At 47.4% G+C, this 23,907-nt stretch overlaps 14 protein-coding genes across 14 annotated transcripts; 8 read left to right on the top strand and 6 right to left on the bottom strand.

Moving 5' to 3' along the window:
* Nucleotides 1-71: 71 nt before the first annotated feature.
* Nucleotides 72-1,535, top strand: N7479_002434 (MT-A70 family; the record flags this gene model as incomplete). The annotated part of the gene is made up of 1 exon (XM_057250131.1): nt 72-1,535. The coding sequence occupies one exon, from the start codon at nt 72-74 to the stop codon at nt 1,533-1,535; it is 1,464 nt and encodes a 487-aa protein (XP_057114563.1).
* A 394-nt stretch (nt 1,536-1,929) lies between these two features.
* Nucleotides 1,930-3,879, top strand: N7479_002433 (uncharacterized protein; the record flags this gene model as incomplete). The annotated part of the gene is made up of 5 exons (XM_057250130.1): nt 1,930-2,204; nt 2,310-2,819; nt 2,883-3,039; nt 3,087-3,419; nt 3,508-3,879. Coding segments are annotated over 5 exons (1,647 nt in total), but the record flags the coding sequence as incomplete, so codon positions are not given.
* A 287-nt stretch (nt 3,880-4,166) lies between these two features.
* Nucleotides 4,167-4,966, bottom strand: N7479_002432 (ubiquitin carboxyl-terminal hydrolase; the record flags this gene model as incomplete). The annotated part of the gene is made up of 2 exons (XM_057250129.1): nt 4,167-4,867; nt 4,918-4,966. The coding sequence occupies 2 exons, from the start codon at nt 4,964-4,966 to the stop codon at nt 4,167-4,169; spliced, it is 750 nt and encodes a 249-aa protein (XP_057114561.1).
* Nucleotides 4,967-6,240: 1,274 nt separating this feature from the next.
* N7479_002431 (putative integral membrane protein) lies at nt 6,241-7,641 on the top strand (the record flags this gene model as incomplete). The annotated part of the gene is made up of 4 exons (XM_057250128.1): nt 6,241-6,393; nt 6,503-7,005; nt 7,063-7,127; nt 7,184-7,641. The coding sequence occupies 4 exons, from the start codon at nt 6,241-6,243 to the stop codon at nt 7,639-7,641; spliced, it is 1,179 nt and encodes a 392-aa protein (XP_057114560.1).
* Nucleotides 7,642-7,853: 212 nt separating this feature from the next.
* N7479_002430 (putative mRNA decapping hydrolase) lies at nt 7,854-8,985 on the bottom strand (the record flags this gene model as incomplete). The annotated part of the gene is made up of 3 exons (XM_057250127.1): nt 7,854-8,095; nt 8,162-8,842; nt 8,904-8,985. 3 exons carry the CDS (start codon nt 8,983-8,985, stop codon nt 7,854-7,856), a joined length of 1,005 nt encoding a protein of 334 aa, XP_057114559.1.
* Nucleotides 8,986-10,030: 1,045 nt separating this feature from the next.
* Nucleotides 10,031-11,305, top strand: N7479_002429 (SANT/Myb-like DNA-binding domain-containing protein; the record flags this gene model as incomplete). Its single annotated transcript, XM_057250126.1, has 1 exon — nt 10,031-11,305. One exon carries the CDS (start codon nt 10,031-10,033, stop codon nt 11,303-11,305), a length of 1,275 nt encoding a protein of 424 aa, XP_057114558.1.
* Nucleotides 11,306-13,727: 2,422 nt separating this feature from the next.
* On the top strand, nt 13,728-13,982 carry N7479_002428 (uncharacterized protein; the record flags this gene model as incomplete). Its single annotated transcript, XM_057250125.1, has 2 exons — nt 13,728-13,811; nt 13,836-13,982. The coding sequence occupies 2 exons, from the start codon at nt 13,728-13,730 to the stop codon at nt 13,980-13,982; spliced, it is 231 nt and encodes a 76-aa protein (XP_057114557.1).
* A 273-nt stretch (nt 13,983-14,255) lies between these two features.
* Nucleotides 14,256-14,441, bottom strand: N7479_002427 (uncharacterized protein; the record flags this gene model as incomplete). The annotated part of the gene is made up of 1 exon (XM_057250124.1): nt 14,256-14,441. The coding sequence occupies one exon, from the start codon at nt 14,439-14,441 to the stop codon at nt 14,256-14,258; it is 186 nt and encodes a 61-aa protein (XP_057114556.1).
* Nucleotides 14,442-15,668: 1,227 nt separating this feature from the next.
* N7479_002426 (uncharacterized protein) lies at nt 15,669-16,085 on the top strand (the record flags this gene model as incomplete). The annotated part of the gene is made up of 1 exon (XM_057250123.1): nt 15,669-16,085. The coding sequence occupies one exon, from the start codon at nt 15,669-15,671 to the stop codon at nt 16,083-16,085; it is 417 nt and encodes a 138-aa protein (XP_057114555.1).
* Nucleotides 16,086-16,405: 320 nt separating this feature from the next.
* Nucleotides 16,406-17,664, top strand: N7479_002425 (uncharacterized protein; the record flags this gene model as incomplete). The annotated part of the gene is made up of 3 exons (XM_057250122.1): nt 16,406-16,983; nt 17,044-17,509; nt 17,569-17,664. 3 exons carry the CDS (start codon nt 16,406-16,408, stop codon nt 17,662-17,664), a joined length of 1,140 nt encoding a protein of 379 aa, XP_057114554.1.
* Nucleotides 17,665-17,743: 79 nt separating this feature from the next.
* Nucleotides 17,744-19,267, bottom strand: N7479_002424 (IucC family-domain-containing protein; the record flags this gene model as incomplete). The annotated part of the gene is made up of 1 exon (XM_057250121.1): nt 17,744-19,267. The coding sequence occupies one exon, from the start codon at nt 19,265-19,267 to the stop codon at nt 17,744-17,746; it is 1,524 nt and encodes a 507-aa protein (XP_057114553.1).
* Nucleotides 19,268-20,237: 970 nt separating this feature from the next.
* Nucleotides 20,238-20,498, bottom strand: N7479_002423 (ATP12 ATPase F1F0-assembly protein; the record flags this gene model as incomplete). Its single annotated transcript, XM_057250120.1, has 1 exon — nt 20,238-20,498. The coding sequence occupies one exon, from the start codon at nt 20,496-20,498 to the stop codon at nt 20,238-20,240; it is 261 nt and encodes an 86-aa protein (XP_057114552.1).
* A 1,279-nt stretch (nt 20,499-21,777) lies between these two features.
* Nucleotides 21,778-22,445, bottom strand: N7479_002422 (DUF3237 domain-containing protein; the record flags this gene model as incomplete). The annotated part of the gene is made up of 2 exons (XM_057250119.1): nt 21,778-22,110; nt 22,191-22,445. 2 exons carry the CDS (start codon nt 22,443-22,445, stop codon nt 21,778-21,780), a joined length of 588 nt encoding a protein of 195 aa, XP_057114551.1.
* A 463-nt stretch (nt 22,446-22,908) lies between these two features.
* N7479_002421 (uncharacterized protein) lies at nt 22,909-23,289 on the top strand (the record flags this gene model as incomplete). Its single annotated transcript, XM_057250118.1, has 2 exons — nt 22,909-22,986; nt 23,041-23,289. The coding sequence occupies 2 exons, from the start codon at nt 22,909-22,911 to the stop codon at nt 23,287-23,289; spliced, it is 327 nt and encodes a 108-aa protein (XP_057114550.1).
* Between the last annotated feature and the right edge of the window lie 618 nt (nt 23,290-23,907).

The following is a 23,907-nucleotide window of genomic DNA, read 5'->3' as shown; positions in this document are numbered from 1 at the left end:
ACCTCCACAACTACCCGGCTCAACCCGCCACTCATTTTACCATCGTCAACAAGGGAAAGACTAGGCCCAAAATGAGCAACAATACCCAAGAGAGAACCGCTATTCTTTTCCAGGATACAGATATCTACCTCCTCGACATTCCACACTCAATTGCACTCGCGCAAGAAGGGAGGCCACCACAACACCAACAACCAGCCCCAGAATCAAGTTCAGCCACAGAAAAGAGCACACACAGAAAGACACTGAACCTACTTTCATGCCTACCTATAAAAGAGCCATTCCCCTCTACTGAGCCCAAAACGCCAGCTGCTCTCGCTAAGGTCCTCAAAACCATTCCTATTTCTGAGAGGCGGTTCCACTCGGAACTGATACTGCCACTCGTGAGGGATTCTTTAGAAACCATCAAGGCCAAGTTTCCCGATATTCGTCGATGGTGCGAGGCTCGAGCAGTGCCCAATGAATCTCACGATAGCACAACACCAAGTGAGCATCCACGGAAGAGGCGGAGAGGAAACGATTATACGTGCTTAAAGTCTGTGTCAGATGACCAGGCTTCGAGTAAAAATGAACCACCAATGATTCTATCGACTACCTCACCGAACGACTTTGAGTCCTTGTCAGATCTCGCCATTGTCAAGAACCCATCACCAGAGCCCGCAATCATCAGGGTTGGAAGCTCGCACCATGGTGAAACGGACTCTCATCTGTGCGAATATATGGTCCCACCTGAGTCAGGCTTTGTGCTTTGTACATTGCCTCTATTCCAAGCTGAAGTAGATCGTCCGTCTATATCCAATAACTACCCCATCCCTGGGCTTCCCCAGTACCAGAAATTCAATCTCATTCTCATGGACCCGCCTTGGCCAAACAAATCCGTGCGACGCAGCAAGCACTATCAAACACATCACTATTTCGAGATGGATGTGCTTACTGAGGGATTAAGAGATATACTGCGTGTACACTCGCACGACCTTGAAACAAAACAGGGGCTACGTCTATCTGAACCTCGTCCGGCACGCCCAATCCAAGGCGAACAGTCTATAGCTGCAATATGGATTACCAATGCTGAAAAGGCCCGGCGAGCCGCATACAAGGCCTTGAGCGATTCAGGCTTTTGCATCTGCGAGGAATGGATCTGGGTCAAGACTACGTGGGACGGACAACCAATCTCCGCACTGGATGGTGTTTGGCGAAAACCGTATGAGATCCTTGTCATTGGCCGCAAGAGTGACCACAATGCTACTGGCAATGCTAAGGGACACAATGCATCGCCCCTGTCTGAAATGGATGATCTGACACGAATGAGTGAGGCTGTTACGAGAAGACGGGTCATCGCTGCGGTTCCAGACTTGCATTCCCGTAAACCGAACCTGAAATCTATCTTTGAGAATGTGTTTTTCACGAAGGCGGGTCAAATCCAGGAATATTCTGCCCTCGAGGTGTTTGCGCGCAACTTGACAGCTGGCTGGTGCGCTGCCGGTAATGAGGTCCTCCGGTTCAATTCCCGTGAGTGTTGGACCGACCTTGGGAGGTAGTTGCAGGCTGTGCAACACGTTTTCGGGTTGACCGACCAGACGCCTTACATCGGTGACTTCAATAATGCGGTCAAGTTTGACTCAGCGCTTATGTGCACAGCAGATACTTGCTTCTATATGATGCATGATGCACACATGTACGTACAACATATAGAGGTGGTTCAGCATGTCCAGGTGCTTATTATTCGCACGGGAGAAAGCCGATCGATTAGCCCTGGATCCAGTGCGGCAGAGATTCCGCGCTGACAAAAATATAAATTAAATATTTTTTTTTTGATAAGAACGGCAACATGGAAGTGACTTGATTAAAGATACATAAAATAATATCTCAAGTTCTATCGGTTACATGCCTTGGAGACGTGGGCCTTTGTTTGTACTTGTGTGACCCCTCAGATCTGTCAAGACAGAATTTTCGACAACATCGCCTGCCTTGAAGGATTCTTCAGACATGACTCAAGATCAAGAAAATGGTTCAGGGGCCAATGACAGTTCAGAACGACCGAAATGCTTCAACAGCACATTCCAAGAAGTTCTCTTTGTCCTAACTGCCACCATGGCCATTGGCCAGCAGTCATTCTTCCAGGGCTGTATTGTGGGAGTAACAGCATCAATTGGCAAGGATTTACATATGAATGCCGCCGAAATCACCTGGATTAATGCCGGTGCTTCGTACGTACAGCTCCCATTTATATTTATCCCCCGATTTTCCCCAGTTTTTATATGAGATGTTCCCATACAACATATCTTAAAACATCGCTAACCATGCAACCACAGCCTCACCAGTGGCGCCTTCCTGCTTACCTTCGGGAAGCTAGCTGACATGTTCGGACGGAAGGTGCTCTTCGTCATCGGCATGGCTGGTTTCACTTTCTCACTGCTTATTGCTGGCTTCGCAACAAACGCCATCTATATGGATGTCTTCTCGGGAATTTCAGGTTTATTCGCAGCCGCTGTTGTCCCACCCGCGGTCGGTGCCCTGGGTGCTACTTATGAGACGCCCTCGAAGCGCAAGAATCTTGCTTTTGCCTGCTTCAGCGCGGGAAACCCGCTGGGTTTTGTCGGCGGCATGATCATCTCCGGTGTCGCGGCGCATTTGTATAACTGGCGTGCTTCCTTATGGACTCTCTCTGTTGTCTATGCCATCTTTACCATTTTGACCGTGTGGACTGTGCCGGCTGATGGGTTTGATAGAGCGCCTTTGAGCTTTGAGACTATGAAACAATTTGATCTCCTCGGGACGGCGCTGGTTATTGTTGGGTTTGCGTTCTTTTCGAGTTCGCTTTCGTATGTGTTATACCCTAGTGAATTGGAAAATTTCTTGGGCTTTCCCGCTGACCAGTTTTATAGTCTCGCTGCAGATGCACCAGATGGATGGAAAACGGGATACGTCCTTGCTCTGTTTATTGTGGGCTTTTCCCTTCTTGTGGCGTTTCTGTACTGGCAGTCCGTTGCTAAACACCCTCTGATGCCTCTTTGGGTTTGGCGAGATCGGAACTTCTCTCTTGTATGTGTGCCCACTTTCCAAGGTATAGGTCGAAACTAACTGTACAGCTTATTGCAACTTGCTGCCTTGGCTTCATGGGTTTCTCTTCCGTCAGCTTCTTCCTCGCCCTCTACCTTCAAAACTTGAAACATCTGTCTGCCCTTGAAATCACCGTCCAGCTACTCCCAATGGTCGTCAGCGGAACAATAGTCAATATCATCTGCGGTCTGATCCTGCACCGCGTAAGCAACAAAATTCTAACCGGCATCGGAGCCCTGGCGTACACAGTCGCGTTCCTGATCCTGAGCTTCATGAAGGAAGATGCTACCTACTGGGCATATATATTCCCAGCGCTAGTTCTTGTCGTTGTTGGTGCTGATATTCAATTTAACGTTACAAATGTACGCTTCCACCCCCCAGTGTCCTTTCTATTCCTTGTCGTTTTGCAATACATTCCGTTCTTGGAGGGTATTGACTAACTCCGTCTAGATGTACGTGATGTCCACCCTGCCGCCATCCCAGCAATCCATCGCCGGTGGCATCTTCAACACCGTAAACAAGTTGTGCAGCAACCTGGGCCTTGGAATTGCTACTTCTGTACAAAGCTCGGTCGCCCATCAGATGACCGCTTCTACGCCTGCAATTCGGCCTTACCTCTCGGTTTACTGGTTTTCAGCTGCGGCTACGGGACTGTCTCTGGTTTTGGTGCCATTCTTGACAATTGATAAACAGGGAAATTCTGTCCCGCAAAATGACCAGTTGATTTCCGGCGAGGACGCTGGTGAGAAGACAGCTGTTACTGTCAATACGAATTCTGTGGATTCCTCTGCTGTGGATATCACGGAACACGAGAAGAGGTAGACTACTGGGCTGACCTTTTCGGTCCCAAGGGTCGGTATTATGATTGAAGAGGAACATGTGTGCGATATCTGAATACACTAGATATACCTGGGCATGTATATACATACGTCACATCTCAGTATATCCTGACTATTTTTTTCAGCGGAATGCTAGACACAGACAAATATCATTAGATGTACTTAATAACAATAACATATCACTGCCTTCGAGGCACAGCTCAATCAAGTCATACTATCTATCCCGAATACCAGATCCAGAAACGCCCCCTCGAAAGAACAAAGCCCACTTTAATCAAACAAAGGTCCCAAGCTAACTAAACTAAACCTCAAATCAGGATTGCCTCCCTGGGCCTCCATCTTCAAGAACCTCCTAACCCCCAACTCCAACGCAGCCTCACTAAGTGCATCCTCATCTTCCTTCAAAACACCCCTAGCCAAAGGTCCCTTCCTCCTCCCATCCAACTCCCAAAGCGTCCCATCAAGCCCGCGAACAAAAGCAACAAAATGCAAATCAACATTATCCTCCGCCTCCGGCGCAGCTGTATCCCCCAGTTTCGCTGCATCAGCATGCGCACTCTCCAACGCCTTACTATCGTACAGTAGATCAGCGCGCTTTACCGGCTCCAATCCCTCCGCTTCCTGGAGCAACGTATCCAAATCCGAGCCGGCGATGACATGTTTCCGAGCCTCACCGTTCGAGACCGCGTGTAGAAGCCCGATCAGCCCGCATGCGTTCCGGATCGTTTGCTTGAACCACATCACGGGTTCGGAGGGACCAGAGCCTGTGTAGGTAGGTTTAGAAGCGTCTTCGCTTTCGCGGGAGGCTTCGTAGGTTTGGGAGACGGGGAAGACGAGGAGGAGGGCCTGGGAAGGGCGGGGAACGAAGGCGAGGAGGTCGGGCTCATCAATGGAGAATACATCGGTGAAGCCGATAGTTGAAGCGAGGCCAAGTTGGTGCACTAGGTGTGACATTACTTCGGGGTTGTTTTCTGGAAGGGTTAGCTTTGGGGTTTGGGGATACAAAGTTGCGGGGTCGGACCTAGTGGCACGAAGGCCTTTTGGGTGGACGGGACATCGACGTGTGCCATTCTGTGTGATTTAGTGGTGGTGATGGTGATGTGTAGTGTCGAAGTTGTTTAGTAGTATGTCTTTTGGGATAAGGTGAGGTTTGAGGGGGACATCGGAAGGATTGCGGGGTTCGGGAGTTTCCACGTTTTCTACCGTGGCATTCGATATTAATTAATTGCCCTTTAATCTTTAATTTGAGCTTTGACAGGAGTTCGCTGGATATAATTAGATATACTGTCTGATTGTAGCTTATGCTGTAGGTCTACAATATGAACAGTACAAATATTATGTTCTGTATAGTATCTGCATCGGGTTGTACCTGCCAAAATTAGTATTGTTTGCTTTTTGGAGTAGGAATGGCCTTAGAACCCTGAAAAAACAGGCCACTATTTCCCAAATGTTTGCATATGTTTGCACGTGGCGTTTTAAACCTTTCAACGTTCAACAACAAGTCTTCCAAAATAGCAAATCCAACCTGGTCATTCTGCACTGGCCTATCATAAAACAGGATTTAGATCCTCATTCCCCAATCCACAAAAAAAAGGAGACTTTTAATTACCGAGGTTAGGTCCCCGGGACTGTTAGCCAGAATGGACGATAAATATGACAAAGCCACACGCTAAATGGGCGGGCAACAGAAAAGCATTTGTTTCCAAGACAAGCTAGTACACGCCATTAGCGTCATCTCAATATGATCGCCAATTTGCCTGCTCAAAATATCTGCCAGTCCCGGTAGTGATTGACACACGGGACCCATTGCCAATTTCGTACTTGCAATAAAGTGGGAACGGAAACAGATCAAACGGAGCTAGACCCAACGGTGTGGGCTAGCTTTTACCAACCCCTGCCTAAAAACCACTAAAATTCTAGATGCGGAATTCTTCATAGAAAACTGTCCGTCTTCTTGGCAATCCACGCTAATCGCAGACACATGTCATGCTCGGCAGTCCCAATACTATGCCCTATACTCCATGTTTTTAATTAATATCCCGTCTTCTATTCGCATAGCCCTACGGGGAGTAAAACCCAGCTCTCATTTAACCTAATTTACTCCGTATACGAAGCTACGAGGCCAGCCGTGTTGTCGATCATCTCGAGGTTGGCCTAGCGTTGTTTTTCGCCGGTCGACCAAAAAAAGCATCTTTGGCAAGCCAAGGGCTTAAGCGTTCTAGTTCTTCCCTGCTTGCCCCTGTATTTCATAGTTTTCTGCGGGTCCTGTCAGAGAGAACGTTCTTATTAAGAATCCTTCTCCCCCACATATGAATCCTTCTCGTCGTGACAAGCATTTGCCGTTATGACAGACGAAAAGCAGAGGAACACGGCGGTTCAGACCGTTGCCGCGGTCTTCCTGCCTATCGCCACTATTACGGTGATGCTTCGCATCTATGTGCGCGGCTGGGTCGTAAAGGCATTTGGATGGGATGATGGGACTATGGTAATTGCACTGGTATGTTCGATCTTTAAAATCCTTCGGTCTTGAATCCTTCAGTCCGACATGACCCTTCCCGAAACTGTTTGTGGAGCTATAGAGATCTAACAAATTTAATCTATCACAGCTATTTTATGGCATGTTCTGCGGAACCATGATCGGAGGCTCGATTTATGGCACAGGCTATATGCTCGAACACCTCGCTGTTGACGATCGTATCATCGCAATGAGGTACTGGTGGCTCTGCGAGATCGCCTACTGTTTCGCCTCGGTTGGGTGCAAGATCTCCGTCTGCATCTTCCTAATGCGCATCACTATTAGACCCCTTCATATCTGGCTCCTCTATATTGTCATGGCTTTGACCGTCATAGCAGGCCTGGTTTTTATGTTCCTCATGCTTCTCCAGTGCTCGCCACTGGAATACTTCTGGACTCGGCTGGCCCAGGATCCCAAGATCATAGGCAAATGCATTGATATGACTATCATCGTCAACATGACCTATGTGTATAGTGCATTTGCCGCACTGTGTGATTTCACCGTCGGCTTGTTGCCCATCTTCCTCGTGCGCAATCTTCACATGAGGCGCCAGACTAAGATCGCTGTTATGGGTATCTTAAGCATGGCTTGCATGTATGGTCTCGTCTCAGATTTTCCTATTGGCTCTAGATTGCTGACAAGACATTCCAGTGCTTCATCAGCGGTTATCGTCCGTATTCCCTTCGTCGAATCATTCCAGAATCCTGATTTCCTCTGTATGTTCCAACTCATCCTTAATGATAGACAAAGCTAACTGAATTCCTCATTCCAGACGCAACATACCAAATCGCCATCTGGTCCAACGTCGAGGCAGGCCTCGGCATTACAGCTGGTAGTCTCGCAACTCTTCGACCTCTTCTCCGCAAATGGACGGGTTCTCGCTCAGACCCAGAGTACAGCTCTGGATTCCCAGGCGGACGCTCCCGGTCTGCCTCGCGCCAGTTAGGCGGTGGTGAAAACCGTCCTTTTCCTTTAGGCTCGTTGGACGAGAGCGTGCAGTCCCACTTGAGACCAGATAAGCTTGCTGTCACTGTCACGACTATCAATGGCCAGAGAGATCATGATGATATCTATGACACGAGCCCGAGTAGCAGCGAAGAGAGGTTGACTATTGATCGACCCTCACCTCGATTGCCGGACCTGGGGTTCGGGATTCGTCGCACATTTGAGGTTACGCAGACCTCGACGGATAGGCATGATCCTGAAAGGATTGCGAGGGAACATGTATAATTGAAAACGTACATATATGACTTTAAAATGTATATTATTATCTTATGATCTCACTATCATTGACTAATTCGTTCTCTTCGAGGTTTGAATAATGTATTGCTTTCCGGTAAGGATGGGTTGCGGTTAATGGCCAACGTTGCAGCGTGAAGAATGGGTTGTCTTTGATTCATGCATTCATTAGAACTTTTGGTCAACATGTAACTGAGATACCTCTATTGACCAGGCTGCTTTCCTTGCTTCAACGGCTCGAAAATATCCGTCCAAAGCTCACTAGCCTCGCCCAGGAAGTATGTCAAATCAACATCAGCCAGACTAGCATCCTCATCTCCAGGCATAGTCTCAAGCTGCGAGATCAGGTTCTCCAGTCCAAAAGCCTTACCCGTTGCCTGTGTTGCACCAGCTTCGAGCATAACATTGACAACATGGATATGGAAATGGTAGTAAGTTGGTTGATCTGCGAGATTCAAAAGTCAGCCAAAACCCCCGATGCAACGCAATTCAAGCCCAACTCCCAACTCACAATGAACATAAAGCTTAATCTGATCCTTTTCCAAAGCAGGATACATTGAAACCGTAGCCTCAAGCACCCTATCCCTCAAATACTTCAACCAAGGCACAAAACTCTTCTTGAGATCCCTCAAACTCCAAATATCCCTCCTCTGCACCAAAGCCAACAAATGCAATGACCCCATACTCTTTCGATCCCAATTCAGATCAGGCAACATCAAAAACCCATCTTCAGGCCCGTGCCCCTCATCCCGCAGAATCACATCCTCCTGCTCAGTCCTGCCCTCGAGGATATTAAACACCCAGTTCAACCGTCCTTCCTCGCGCTTCGCTTGCATATACGGCCGCACGTGGGTGCGGTATATCTGTGCCGTCTCAGTTACCATACGCAGCTGCTGGTCCGAGTACTTCTTGATGTGTTGTGCTGTGCATGGCCAAATGAGGTTGAGCTTGAGGTCTTGCTGAGGGTGGCTGGCAGCTTCGGCGGGTATTGGGTCTGTGTTATTCCCGCTGGATGAGGCAAGGTACCAGCGGTAGATGTCGTTGTCTCCTAGGTTGTTGATTCGGGAGATTGCGGCGTGGAAGGCTTGTAGCACGGCGAGGGATTCAGTTGCGAATGCGGCTCGTTCCGCTATCAGGATACCTTGAGCGTTGTCGATTGTGCCTAGGAGGGCAATTCGCCGGCCACTTTGGTCTGGGGGGTGTTTTTTTTAGCCTATTGATTGCTGCACGGAGTGGGGGTGGGTGAGTCGTACCTTGTTTGAGGAGCTTGCTCACTTGAAATTTGGTGATTAGTGCCTCTGGAGCAATCTTATCGGTGTTCGGGGAGTCGGCCATGTTTGGAAGCTTTCAATGTTCTGATGTAGAGAAGTTGGAAATGAAGTTTAACATGTTTTGTAGATTTATCCAGCTTTATCAGGTGGGGCGGTCAGGCTTATCGGTTTGGTGTAGATCTATGAGATGGATTCTTTTGTAATAATGTTGACGGTAACATTGCCGCCTCGGGAAGTGATCGGCTCCCGGATTCCAGGGTGAGTTAGTCACCCCGCCGCCCTAAGCTGCCCACTGAGCGACCCTGAGCTGCTCAGTGAGCAACCTGATCGCTCACCCCGGTGCTCTCCCCTGATCAGCCCCTTCACCCTCCGTCTTGCCTTCTAGCTTTCGCCTGCTCCGATGGTAACCGCACTGCCTACCGGTGTTCCTGGGAGTTCTGGTCTGGAGATGACGTATTCCCACGTCGGTACAGTGACTTGCTGTCCTCTTCGAACTTTCCATCGGTTGACTCGATCCCTTCGGCTTGCATGAGATATTCAGTACCACCTCGCCTCTACACCCTCTCATACGTTCTCTCGCTAACGCTGCCGACACCGCCCAGCAAACGAACCACGAAAATTCACCGTTGTCCTCGTTCCTCCATATACTGTGCCAATTTGATCCCAGGAACAACATTCGCACCAGCCTTCGGGCAACCTCTTTTTGTGCGGTATACCTAGGCCTCGAACAACTCGCCGCGCCGTGTGACGCAAGTCGACGACATCGGCTGACGGATCTAGTTTAGTTTCGGGCTAGATATCTGCCACTGAATGAATTAAGCTAGCATTCCTAGGAACCCTTTCCTATAACTGATCCCTCGCAGCTAGAAATGGCTCTGCGATTGGCTGCAGCGAATACTGGGGCCTTGTCGATAGATCTAGAATCTATGCCGGTTCTGTCGACAATTCGCTGCTCTATCTCACGGGCTGATTGAAACGATGAATCGAAACAAATAAATAGTCCCAACTATCCCTCCTTTGCAGCGTTTGTTTGAAATATCATCGAACGTGAACTTTACTGCCTCCTGCTTTGATTCCCATTCATTCAGAACCTCTTGAATCTACCTACCATGGTAACGCTGAACCATCAAAGATTTTGGCAGCCATTACCAAGAGCTTCAGTGAGACGCTCTTCCACCGGCTCAGAAACCCAGACTATCGATGTAGTGAGGCAATCGGACGCCCCAGAAGAAAGAAATGAAGCAGACTACACCCTGGGGAATAATGTGCCACAAGAAGAACGCAGTACATTGAGTCTCGGTAAGACATATTTTAAACACCCTCCCCCCATGCCCCTTGGAATTAATACGGTCTCTCCAATTTTAGAACCCGGCGAGCCCCCTCGAGCCAATTCGCCTGAACTCTATCTCAATGATGCAGCATCAGCCGCTGGAAATTATCCTGACTACCCCGAGGAAGTCGCTCTTTATCCTTCCTCCCGAGATACTGCCTCCGTGACTGGCTTAGAAGGCCCTGGTACGACGAGAGTCTTCGATGTCTTTGAGGACGATGGTACCAGACAAAGCGACGGGGGGTATTACAGAGATTGTAATCCAAACGAAAGGAAGCGAGCTTTGGGATATTCAAATATATCCTCTCCGAAACGACGCCGGCACCGGACTTCTACAGTCACAAATGCGAACAAGCCGCGAGGAAGACGAGCACATAAATCAGGAGCCGGAAATCTACCGAGCGACATCACAGAGGGCGATTCCGCGGGCAATCTCGCAGGCCTAAGGAATGCGATCGGATATTTAAAGCGCGCTTACAGTGTAGTCACTGCTGAGGCCAAATTTTCTGACGACCTCGCGGGTGCAGAAATTCTCAAAGAGAATCTTGCAGTGCTCCAGCTTGCAACAAAAACGCTACAACACGCATACGGCATCATCGCAACAAGCACCACAGCAATGGAAAATTCAGTGCGAGAGGATACGACTGTAAAACCACGGCCAGGTTTTACCCGCAGGAAGTGGACCCCCGAAGATGGGCGTCGACTCTTGAGGTTGAAAGACTCTCAAAAGCTGTCATGGAGTAGTATTCGCGATTCGTTCCCCGAAAGAACTATGAATGCACTCAGGAGCCAATACTCTCGGGAGACTTCCAAGCATTTGGAAGCTTTTTCGAGTAAGGGGAGCCAATCGGTCAGCGCTGGTCGGCAACCAAAGTACACATCAAAGATCCGAAGAAGCCCTAGGCTAGGCCAACCTCACCAGGTCAAAAATATGAGGAGCGAAGTCGAGCACCACCGAAGGTATCCCTCGCGTGCAAGGAATCATTGCGGTGATTCAAATGCATTGAAGTTGGATTCCATTGATCCCCGACTCCGTGACCTCGGTAATGCCTAAGTCCGCCCCACTGTATTTTTTTCTGGTGGTAAGACCGGCATAGGGTCTTTGGGCGGCAATATATCTTCTGCAAATGCGAATGACGGTCAATGCTACAATATCATTAGAGCAGAAGGTTGTGTTTCTTCTGAGGAGTTCTTTATGTAGATACTGAGCCTATATTCAGCGAGTTGAGACTTCTTGCACCGATTACATGATACAGTTTTTTGGTGAAGTAGAAGTCCGTATAGAGACCTGCTAGAGCTTACGTAGTGTAGAGACTGGTATTTTCTTCAATATGCACAACAAATATAGGTCAAAATCTTCTACCTTCCAAAATTGGCGCTAGAGACTTATATCTACGAACTGATCTTGGAAGGCGGTTGACTACAAAGAATTATGCAGCAAACGAAATGTATATGCATTGAAAGGTGACAATCGAGCTGGCCGTGAACCTCTCACGTGTTTTTATTAGCTTCCAATAATAGCAGATATCGTCGACTATCTCTACCGAGATGTAACGCGCAGAATGAGAGTTCGACCGAGGCGACCCAGATAATCCTATTTTTGGAACCTCTGCCAGTTCCCAGAGCCATTCTGGCTCCCAGAAGAGGTGTCCTGTATTACTGGGAGCGTTATTGCATGCTTCCAGCAGGCTTGTTTGCGATCCTGGGAACACTTAGCCTCCTGGGAGTGCTAATAGTCGCTGTCAGAGATATACTTTAAGCATACAGGATGAATGGAGATGATCTGCGGGACCCAGATGGTGCATATGGGTTCCCCTGAACGCGAGGAAGCCTGTATCTTTTGCTTTTCCGCGCTACGTCTTGTATCTAGAGTCAACTATAATTGTTCACCATATTGATTATTCATGACAAGACACTTCCATCTCTACGTATACGAGAGACCCTCGCAGTCGCTCTCAGGAACACAGTTCAAGTCTCCCAGAAGCTGATCAAATGCATCCACGCTTTCACTTCGTAAGACTCCTTGAGTTCCGGGTTCTTCCTAACCCAATTTGAAATAATGCTCATGAGATGCTTATCTGCGGTTATTTAATATAATGCCTCTCATGGTAGAAGTGTTTCAGAATATACATATCAAGAATCTATAGAGTAGGTTCATATTTAGGTTTTTATTAATCCTTCAGCAGAGACATGGGCCTGTGCTCCCCTTGAGGACTTTGCCCCTGATATTTAATGGCTAGCTCGTCCATCTTCATTTGAATCGGCTCAGGGTGATTTGACTCCTTGTTCTGTGAGCGTCCAATAAACTTGAATTAACGAGTGAAAACAAGAGGAGCAGCTTACTATTTGTTCTGTAGATAGAGGCCACTCTTTGGCGTTCGAAGTCAACGTGTATAGTTGGCCTGTCTTCTTCATTCGGAGAACGAAGTGGATGTCGGCATCACATTCTGTACAATACTCGAAAATCTTCTTTAATAGTGTCTCCCTCCTTCTCAGACTTTTTTGATTTCCCCTTCTGGCATCAGATGTTTTGAACTTGCTGTTGGCGATAGTTGTAGGCAATGATATTTTTATCACCGGAGAGGGTTCCATTTGAATTCTATCCGCTAGCATCGGTCAAGTGGCTGTAAATACTTTTTGTTACCTAGGATATGATTTAATATAAGGTGCATAATGTCTCTCCGGCTCAACTGACAACGACAATGACATTTATTAGAATTGATTTGTGTTGATAGATGGATCCTGTGGTAAAGCAACTCAAGCTGTCATGTCTTCAACGCCTATGACTTCCGACTTGACCAAGCAAGTACCCGTTGAATTTGGTTTTCATTCAGCAAACATCACTTAAACGAGGGCCATAAAACCATACTATTATCATTGTAAGGGTTTATATTAGCTCAGATTGGAGATAGGAAGTGACAGAAAGGCGAAGATCGAGCCCCATTTGAGGTCAACCATCACCTGCTCTCATGTTCGGTAGATATTTGCCAGAGACGTTCAGATAGCACTTTTATGTACCATAAGGACGTGTAAATAATCTTCTAAAATGAGCTGATATCCAGGGTCATGGTTTCTATAGAGATATGACTGCTTGTAATGCCATGTGCCTGTGCTATTGCTATCCATGTGTCCTCCTCTTGGGTAGACTCTAGACAATTGGTCTTGAGAGCCACATTAGAATACCCAGGATTAATAATCACCTATTGCTACTAGAGCATTCTGCAAAAATACCATCTTGGAAATTATGATTGTAGCCCCTTCACTGTGATTCACAAGTTTAATTCCGCTGGTCTTGCCTTAAATAGATTGCATGTCAGAAAATTATTCCGCAGTGACAGTGAAGTGACAAGCCACTATTTGAGATAGATAACACCAGACTTGAGTTTCTATAACCTCTCACCAGAGGTAAGCGAAGTGGGATGGAATGGTTTGACGCGTCAAACTTTTAGCACAGCCTAGGCGGCACTGTATTCAAAATGTACTGGAAATCCGGTATCGATTGTCATTTGTGTATTGTGATTTCCACTCTCGTGCGCATTACTGGCATAGCCACAGCGCTGGTAAGCTCAGCCACAATTCTATAGATTACCCCCCTCGTCTGTAATGGAAAAACCCGTACCGCTGTGTTCGATACACAATTTCGGTACCAACTTCAGCCTGGTTCATACCATATTGCAACGTTGAACGTGGCCACCCTACACATTACGGTTGCCTCTGAGTATGGAGCCTAATTTCGTAGCAAACCACTATGCCTCTGGACTGTACTTTGGACGAGACGTTGTGAACTACGCCAATGCCTCTGTTGCCGCCCGCATTTTATTTTCATGTATTCTATCCAGAGCGAACCGTTCTTAGGGATGCCCATCAGAATTGGTCATGAATTCGTATATTTAGTTCGTTTGTCAATCTAGTGTATGTCTCTCTATGTTATCTCCAAAAGAGAACTGACGTTCATCGTGAATCAGCAATTCACCTCATCTTTTCGAGTTCTCTTTTACTACCAGTTAATTTTCCACTGCGCTGTAAATACCAATCTTGTCCCGGCCCATTGCATCACCAACTCCAAACCCTTGGTGTACAACTTTCGAGAACATTCCCATCATTCCAAAGAGCAAATCACGGTGTGTAATGTTGTCATGCCACATCAATTCTGGCGACGTGACTGGCATCTGGCCGAGCTTTCCATACATCTTTAGCCCAATCAGATGGGGCTACTGGTCTTGTAAATCGTCCGTTTGCTTCTAATTTAGTGCGGTTGAGAAATCGGAAGCTTCATTTGAACGTGTTCTTCGAGATTTATTCGATGTGTCACCAGGGATTGAATAAATGGGGTAGGTATAGAGGAAGAGAACGCCTTTTATAAAGAATTCATATGAAAACTACCTCGTCTTCTTCAAGTCCCAGCTGCTCTGCAATTATCTTTTTAACTCTAGCCTCGATGCTTGACATTTTGAAGGCTGAATGGCAAGGCGCAGGAGTGGATCGATGTAATCACAGGGATGCATGGCTACCTTATCCCGGTTTATACCGATTTCTTATCGAGTGAGTAGATCTCGCACATTAGCTGGAATCCCCTGCGCAATGATGACACAGGTTGCCAGACTACACGTAGCGGTGTACGACCCCTGTAACCACCACTGCCTGAGGGGTTGTAGACAATATATGGGATATGGGAGACTAATCGCTCCGATATTACGTTCTTGGCAGTGCTTTAAACTTACTGTAATGCCCTAGAATCAATCTAGAGGTCTTAGAGTAAGAGTTAATAAGACGCGGGCATGATGGCTTTATAGGGGCATTTGACAGGTGCTATACTGGTGAATGTAGCCTCGAATCGCTGTGAGAGAGAGTTGGTTGTCGGATATTGGCTACGGAATAATACACAGCGATTAAGCGGGTTTATGACGGCATCGGATCGATCTTCTTACATACACATCTTGGCACGCTCTGCTAATTTTGGCAATGCGGGATCGGCGAAGCCGCACATGCGCATAAGCTCCTAGGCAGGCATAGCGTAGTGGACCCGTTACGCTATTCAAATTCATCTCTACACCGCTACTTTGCTTCTGCGATAGATTTTATGACGAGACCGATCAACCAAAGCAATAGTGGAGCCCAAAAATGCCCCTCAATTACCTAGAGTGCTTTTTGGAGTCGATACCCTGTATAACGTATCAGACGCCTATTCGTAATATGATCTGGCTACCTAATTACACCGACTTTCTCCCATGTGAAAGATTTTTCTGTATTCAGTGTTGAGTTTGTTGATCAATACTATAAGTTTAGTTTATACACCCGTTCAGCTGAGAAATTGTGCAGATTCTCTTTTCTTATCTGCCTTCCTAGTCCCTCAAGTGTTCTTTCCTTTCTTCCCCTCTTGCTTATGAGTGTGAGTGTGTAGCTAGTTGTCGCCCTAAATGACTGCCACTTCCAGGAAAAACCGCGCTGGTTTCGAGACGACCAGCCGCCTCCTGGCTCAAGTTGTGAACGAAGGGCTAGCAACCGCGAGGGTAAAAACTTCAGGGAACATGCACCAGGAATATCTCATTTTGACCAGCCATCAAGAGAGCTTCGAGAACCCTGAACGCTGGGTCAAGGCTGGGTTATTGCCGGATACCCACTATGAGCTCAGAGACGGCCAAGTGATCTCTCTCGTACGACCGGGAAACTTGAAACCGTTGATAAGTATCGGAACGTTTTCCATGGAAACCGAAGTGCTGGAACCGGAGGTAATCTTCGAGCACATGCGTCCCTGGCTCTTGAATGTGGCAGATGAATCTCTGCTCCAGGAAATTGGGAGAGAGCTGAAAAATTCCAGTGATAACCAAGGTTAATAAGCCCGCTAAACTAATTATTCTGCATCACTAACGAATCCTAAATAGAAAAATGGCTCGAAATTAGCGAGTGCATGGAAAGAGCGCTCAATTTCGACTCGTCTTCGATAGAATGGGAGAGAGCCATGGTCTTTGGCCATCCCAGTCATCCGGTAGGAACAATCGATAACAACCAGGGATTGTGTGCAAAGATTAATAAAAGTATTCAATAGTATCACCGCCTCTGTTACGCACAGGTTCCATTAAAACCTCACAGTCCCAACGATCTCCCTGGGATGTTGACACCATCTATCGCCTTTGTATCCGTTCTTCGCATCGACATGCATCTCTCTGGTTTATTCGAAGAGACCCTGGCCCCTCTTCTTAGGACACTAGACATACCTAACCCGAGTGATGATCGATTGGTTGTTCCCTGTCTCGTTCAACAACTCCCGGCCATTAAAACATACTTTCCCAGTGCCGTGGTAGTCAAAACCACCAAGGAATGCGCAGACGCGCAGACATCCATGCGTACCTTGACTATCCGACCGGAGCTAGGGTTTCCATATCACATCAAGCTCTCGTTGGCTTGTAATATCACCTCCGCACTACGGACAATTACCCCATGGAGTACGATGGGCGGTCCAGTGTTCAGCGAACTACTCGAGCGATTCCTTCCTCCAGACATGTGGGTATTCCGAGAGATTGGCTCCATCACAGGCAATCAGCCGGATTTTAACCAAGCCAAGCACTTTTCCTGTATTCTCCGTGATGATCTAGAAAGAAAAGCCCAAGCAAATGATGAAACACTGGTCCTGGCTGCTGTATTGGCACAACATCCCCCAGAAACTAATACTTCTTACGCTGAGATCTTGTATAATTTGGATGATCTCCAGAAAAAGAAGAATTGGTTCCGAAAGTAAGTATTTCATGCAGTAACCACACACCTTGCGGGAGGGATGTTGATATTTTAATATAGATATACCGCATGCTTGTTCAAACTTACAATCCCACCCTTACTGGACTATGGAATTGCTCTTGAAGCGCATGGCCAAAACCTCGTTGTGCGTATCTGTCGCCAAACTGGGGACATCAAGGGATTTGCAGTACGTGATTTTGGTGGGATCCGATTACACGTCCCGACGCTCCAAGAATATGGGGTGGGGCTGGACGCAATTCCCTCGGGTAGCGCTGTTCTAACCAATAGTTTACATAATGCGTGGTCCAAGGTGCATCACTCCATGTTACAAAATCATATCGGGTTTTTATTGAGTGCTTTGGGACTCGAACAGCAGGGAGGATGGACGATTGTACGGGAGGAACTCGCGAATGTTCTCAACCCCGATGAAAACAAACGGGGACTGAAACTCTACGATTTCTTTGTGGCAGATACCATGCCCTTCAAGTGCTTCTTGATGATGCGAATGGAGGGAAAGTACCGTGATGTGAGTGATATAATACGATGTCTGTGGTTTTTTATTGACTAACCAGAGTGCGCGTCTAGTATGTGGAAAGAGAGCTGCCAAATATCGTGGCTATGAATTCTCCCCGATGGAAGGAGATTCTTAAAACCTATCAGCCGCGATTACATCATGCATAGATTGTTAAATAACTATGTTGATAGATAGTATTGGAATGGAGACCGTTGCTTAGGTCTATCGTTAGGATAACCTTGCTCCTCATGCTGTTTTCTGGCAATGATGCAACATATTAACCTTTGTCGTCGTTCGAACCTCGCCGGCCATATTTCGCGTGAGATAAGCCTGCGCCGGCCGTGTAGGCTTCTCAAAGAAAATTCTTCGAGCTAGTTTGTGGTCTGCTGGGATCATCTTCTCTAGCTCCTCTCGGGCGATTTTCCATCCTTCATTCCCCAGTCCGAATGCTTGGATGACAGAACCGGTGCTTGCGTGGACCACCATTCGTAGAATATTCTCATAAACCTGCTCCAATGACTTCGACGGACCGATATCCATGTCCAAGGAAGTGGATTCGCGAAATTTTGGGACATGGACTGCCATATGTGTGAGGTCGCGATAAACAAATCCCTTGACCTTCCGGGTGACGCGATCCACTCGGACAAGGATATTCTGGGGATGAGCCTGCAGGGCCATTCCATGGAGCAGTACAGATGGTAAGAAGGCATGGAACAAATGACTGCAGTAATCTCGCAGCACGACCGCTTTGTTGGCCATATCGCCCCAAATAGCATCGGCATGCTCTATAAGGGCTGCGCATACAATGACAGCGTCTCCTGTTTTTTTGACGATGCTCTCAATACTCTGGCGGATGATACATCCCAGATTCTCACTTTGCGTGGCTGCCGCTGCATATTCGCGAACAATGATCAATGAGCCGCCCATTGACATTGCAGCATCTTCCACGATCCTCCACACGGGTTCCAATCGAGATCCTAACATAATTTCATGGGGATATATATTGCGGACGCGCCCGAGAATCTTGACACTCAGTGGCATCTTAATGCAGATTTCATTAGTGAGTGAAAATGAGAGCGTTCGTAGAGAACTCTGCGGTCGGCCTGCGATAGAACCCGGTAACACAGGTATATCTTTGAACTCGCCGGTGACACAAGGGAGCTGTTCCTCGTGTACCGGAATAACCACATGCTTCTCACGGTCAATTTCCACTTCCTTGGGAACCACCTGGTTAATCCATGTATCATAGTCACCCACAGTCGTAACGTCCACACGAGGAACAACCACTAAATGGATATTCGCAGCAAAAAAGTCCAATACAGCCGGATAGGTACATCTATGCCAGGGATCCTGTGGCTCGCCTTCAATAATACTCTGCTCCCAGTCGAGTGGAGAGGAGTTAATCCCGAGTGGTGTCCGAGACTTCTTGTAGAGTGCTTCAAGGTTGTTGGTAGAATTCTCCAGCTGCTCACAGAGAAGGGAGACGTCCTGCTTCGCCCATGACCCGTACAGTGACAATAGGCTCGCTCCGTCTTTAATGGGGGTGCCCTCGGACGTGACCACACCCCTCAACTGACTGGGATAAATTGCGCCGTTTTCTATCCCAGAGTCAACGCACTGGACGATGATTGAGCTGTCTGATTGCGGATGAGAGAGTGTAATCGATGTCTCAGAGATATGAGCATGAACCAAATGTTCATTAATCAAACAGGCGGCCACTCGACACAGCGACGACAGGTCTGCACGTCTTTTCTCAAGGCTCACTGTCATTGTTGCTGTAAGTCAAGTCGAAAGGAATAAATGGGTGGTAGCGGTGTTGAGATAGCTCGATATCAGTGTGACGGTCGGGCTTTACCTCGATAGCGAGAAAGAGAATCCGGCTGTTCATTGATTTTCTTGTTCGACACAGGGAAAGAAGTAGGGTGTTTATTGAATATTATTGGCCAGGCCAACAGTCCCCACTCTAAGTCACGCGCATCTCCTAATACCCAGGCGCCCCCCAAGTCTACTGCAAGAATTTGATTCACCCTGCTAACTTACCAAAGTTAGATGTCCCCTTAAAGATGTCCACTTTTCTGCCATATTTGCCAGGCCTCTGATCCCAGTCCCCTTCCTGTCCTAGTTAGTACCTTGCTAGTTATTTTGAGGGAAATAAAAATATAAAAGGCTCTAAAGGCCAGAAGCTCAGGCTATCTACGCTGTACAAATGACCGAATTTTCCAAAGCGGACATTTCATTGTTTACTGTTGGCCCTCAAAATCAGAAATCCTATGTTATGAACAGACCTCGACTTGAGACGTTCCTCGGACACCATTCAATGTTTTGGAAGAACCAAGCTCCCTCTCTTCCGTGCGCCAGGCGTTAAAATAGGCGTGGCAATAAACTCGCCAGGCACGTTTTACGTTCATCACCTGTGACCATTTCGGATAATTGCTGGTCATCTCAAGGCCGCAGTTTCTGGAGCGCGGATTCCTCGAACACCTTTGGCCGTGGTTTTCAACGCAAAATACGTTGCCTGCTGTGTAAACTCATCACCTGCCGGGGGACCGTTTCAGGTATTCGTTGACCACGAACTCTAAAAACCACGGTTTCTGGAGCGCAGCACTCCTTTTGAAAGCGAAAACCCATGAGCATGAAGAGGGCCCTTATTTATACACAAATACCTTTTTGTAGCCCTAAGAATCCCTGAGAGCCACTTGGTTTATACCTGCGACTATTCAGTGCCTTGGTTTCCTTCTCTTCATATGGCTTCCACATCTGCCTCCCCGCCCAATCGATCTAAATCGGTCAGAAATTCCAAGCGCCAAAAACAAGGCCGTCGAAAATCAAACCTTATGAAAAAAGCGGCCGAATATACGCCGGTGACAGGGCACTGGTCACGAACGAACCATTGCGGCGCGTAGACCTCGCCCATAGTATCGCGATCCCTGCGCTTGGAACGCTGCTTCTCTTCCACGCGGTGCTTCTCGTCAGCAGCGAGGGTATACTCGCCATCTTCCATGGCACGCTGATCGGGACGAAGTCTGGTATCTGTGGGGGGAAGGTGTTCCTTCAAGCCCTCGGGGAGAGCGTTGAGAGTGATAACGAAGGGTGTCAGGTTGAAGGGCACACCGGTGGGACGCTCGAAAAAATAAAGTATGGCGTATCATTAAAACCATTGCAGAGACATTATTTTGGGGGTGCGGCCCCCGTTCATATACGCATGAGCCCCGATCGTCGCCTCATGATTGCACCCGGGCAATTTTGCAGGGGGAATTTATAGGGGTGTCTTGGTGTCTGCATCAGAATCTCCAAATCAGACCTATGATAGAGCACTGCCCCGCCCCACATTACATGAACACCTGGGCACCTGGCATAAGAGCAATCTAAAACCATCAACCCAGCTACAATCACTACGCACACATCGAGAAAATGCTATATGTGTACTCCGTATGGTTAGGCCCTTTGTCTATACCCTTCTTCTTCTTGTTTGGGATAGGTACTCCGTATATGTACGCCATATCACCATAAATACGGTAATCTCATCTCTTCATCATTTTGTCTGTCAGTCACAAGGGATGATGTTGCGGTATGTGGTATTCCGTATGCCCCTGGGGCATACGCGACCTGCGTTACTTTCTTTGCAATCCTATTGGGGCTATGTCTCTGTAACCAAGAGCTACAGCACGAAGTACCATGTAATTGGTCACTTAAAAATAGACACATTTCCCTATTTGACTGCTGTACACACAGACGAAGGAAAGGGGCTAGGTACATAATGCAAATGCCAACAGCCGGAGACAACGCACATGACTCGTTGAGATTCTGCCTTTCTGAGCCAGTGCGGTGGTCGCGCGGCCTGCAGGTAAATTGGCCCAACCCAATTCACAAAGTACTTCGCCATATTGGACGGGCACGATGAATTACATATCTGTTAGGGTTAGTTTTGTCCCCTCTGGTTCCAAGGTTTAGCGCCACCGGTCCCTGCGCGCGCCCGTTCGTGCCCAGGTGGTTCTATATCTGTCCCTTCCGTGCAATTCTGCACTCCGCGGACCCATATGGTAGAACTTAATGCCTCAGATCCAAATGATATCTGAAAACGAACAAACGACCCGAGGCTGCTATAGGCCTGCGTACACGACCCTATCCGACGCAGATGGATCTATTCGCGATTTTTTTGGAGAAGCAACAAGTTTTGAGTTTAATTATGTGATAATTCTCGAAACGCGAGTATTTCCTAGCTTATCTTAGCGCGATGATGGCAAGACTCCTCCGTGATGGCTATATACTTCCGAGTTGATTTACTTGGCCACCACATCCTCCGGCTTCACACCAGGAAAGTTGGTCAAGTAATAAGCATCGATCCAGATCTTCTCGCCTTCGCAACACATCACCCCCAAGCAGACCAGCCCATTCAACCAATTGTACGGACCCGGCCCTGCCTCGATGCGCAGATGTGAAAAGAACTCAACGTCATCTTGAGTGACTGTCGCCGGGGGGACCATGTCTGGATTCTCTTCAACAGCCTTTGCATAGCTAGTACCTGGACCAGGGCGGTACAGGCCATGTGCGCGGATGTAGAGGTGGTGATTGTCGGATGTCCGCACAGTGTAGCGGGCGTCGAGGGTCATGGACTATCACCAGTTAGAGGATTGCTTCAAAAGGTTTAACGGTATATGTAATGCCAAGGTTGTGCCAGATGTTGGAAACATACATGTGTTCCTTTCACCACGGTAGCCCAGTCTGCACCACCCAGTGGTAGGATGTCTCCTTCGATCCCGGGACCTTTGACGCTACCACGCACGATATTGGCGATGCTTCGAATAGTGCCGCTGTTGTGAGGAGCTCCAATGTTGATCTCCTCTTTGTCAATGTCGCATTCCAGTCTATATAGCCAGGATAGCGAGGGTTGGCGCATGGCGGGGCCATTGGGAAAGACGATGTTCCCCGGGGATGCAGCGAAAGACATGATGAGGTAGATAGCAAGGTGAAGATTGTCTCAAATAATTTGAGTGTCCGAAGACATGCCTTTATTTGACCATCGTCCCCTCATCTTGACAGTGTCCGCCCAAACCCGAATCCCGAACGGGAAGGCCGACGCACCGGGGTGTTATCGCTTAGATCGAAGGTTCCAGTTAACCTGATGATCACGGGTAATCCAGTCCAGATGCTGCCGATGGTTCATTTCAGATAGTCCATGGCCTTAAGAACAACGTGCCGACAATTTTACAACCTTCGAAGGTTCTAGTGCTACCGCGGTATCTAAGGTTTCAACAACTCGTCATCGTGTTGACTTTCTTTTTCACCTTCGGCTGGTAAATCGTAAGAGTCAGGGTGTCAACATGTAGTCAGTTTCAGGTATAAATCCATAAGAACTGCAGTTCAAATCTTGACTTCCTATCCTTGTGTATCAGCTGGCACGAACCCTCATAATGTCTACCCCAGAGCCACTTCCACCAGCTGATTTCAAACCACGCCACTGCTCAACTGAAACTACTGCTTCACTCGATGTAAATATTCAACCCCGGTGCTCCTAAATTCCCATGCAATGCTAACAGCTTTAGACTATCAAAGAGGACGTCCACAGCTCTACCGACGAAGACCTTCTTAGCTGGGAAGACTGCCCCGAAAGCGATTCTCAAAAAGGAGTCGAAGAGATAAATGACCAGACAGAAGGTCTGGAAGAAAAACGTCCTTCTGACAAAGAAAGACTCCAAACCATCGAAGAAAAAGTAGAAGAGCTCTTCTGCGACAAGGAGATCACAGCGCAGCTTTGGAACGATGACCCGCAAAAGCGGCAAAGAAGACCATAGAGAGAATAGCCAAGAACTTCATATTAACGTGCGTCTTTCTGAATCGGCTTAGAAAATAGGGGTCGAAAAGAATACTAAAGAGTATAGTCACTGAGATTTAACGGATAGCAGAGGAATTCTATATATATTAAGATTATCACCCTAGTCACATGAATAGTACAGCTGAATAAAGTAAGGATAAAAAACTTTAGGTATGTAGATCGATACCTTCTCTTATTTTTATTTGATTAGCATCCGCATATTTGTGCGATATTCCAGCTACGCTATAACATAGAATCTGCAAGATTTATGCAGGACAAACCAGAAATAACATTGATCTACAGGTTTAAATTCAAGGTAATCCTTGCCTTTTCTATATTTAGCAAATACTTATATTAATGGCCCTATGATATTTTCCTCACCGACATTCATTGTTCACGATCCCACTTAAGCAAGAGAATGAAGATCGCTTTTCTAATACTTAGTGAGGACATTTTTAGCCCTAAGATATACTAATAGATCTCTCAAATCCTGCGGTCGATCTTAATCGACAGTCGCCTAAATACTCTGAGCAGGGAAGAAGGCGCTGTGAAGGGCTATAGCCGATTTGATTTAATCTAACTAGGCCACGAACTGTTT

This window comes from Penicillium vulpinum (assembly GCF_028829585.1).
Source record: "Penicillium vulpinum strain IBT 29486 chromosome Unknown utg000001l_segment0_segment0, whole genome shotgun sequence".
In the NCBI taxonomy this organism is placed as follows: Eukaryota; Fungi; Ascomycota; class Eurotiomycetes; order Eurotiales; family Aspergillaceae; genus Penicillium; species Penicillium vulpinum.
This window is presented reverse-complemented; position numbering and strand designations above follow the sequence as displayed.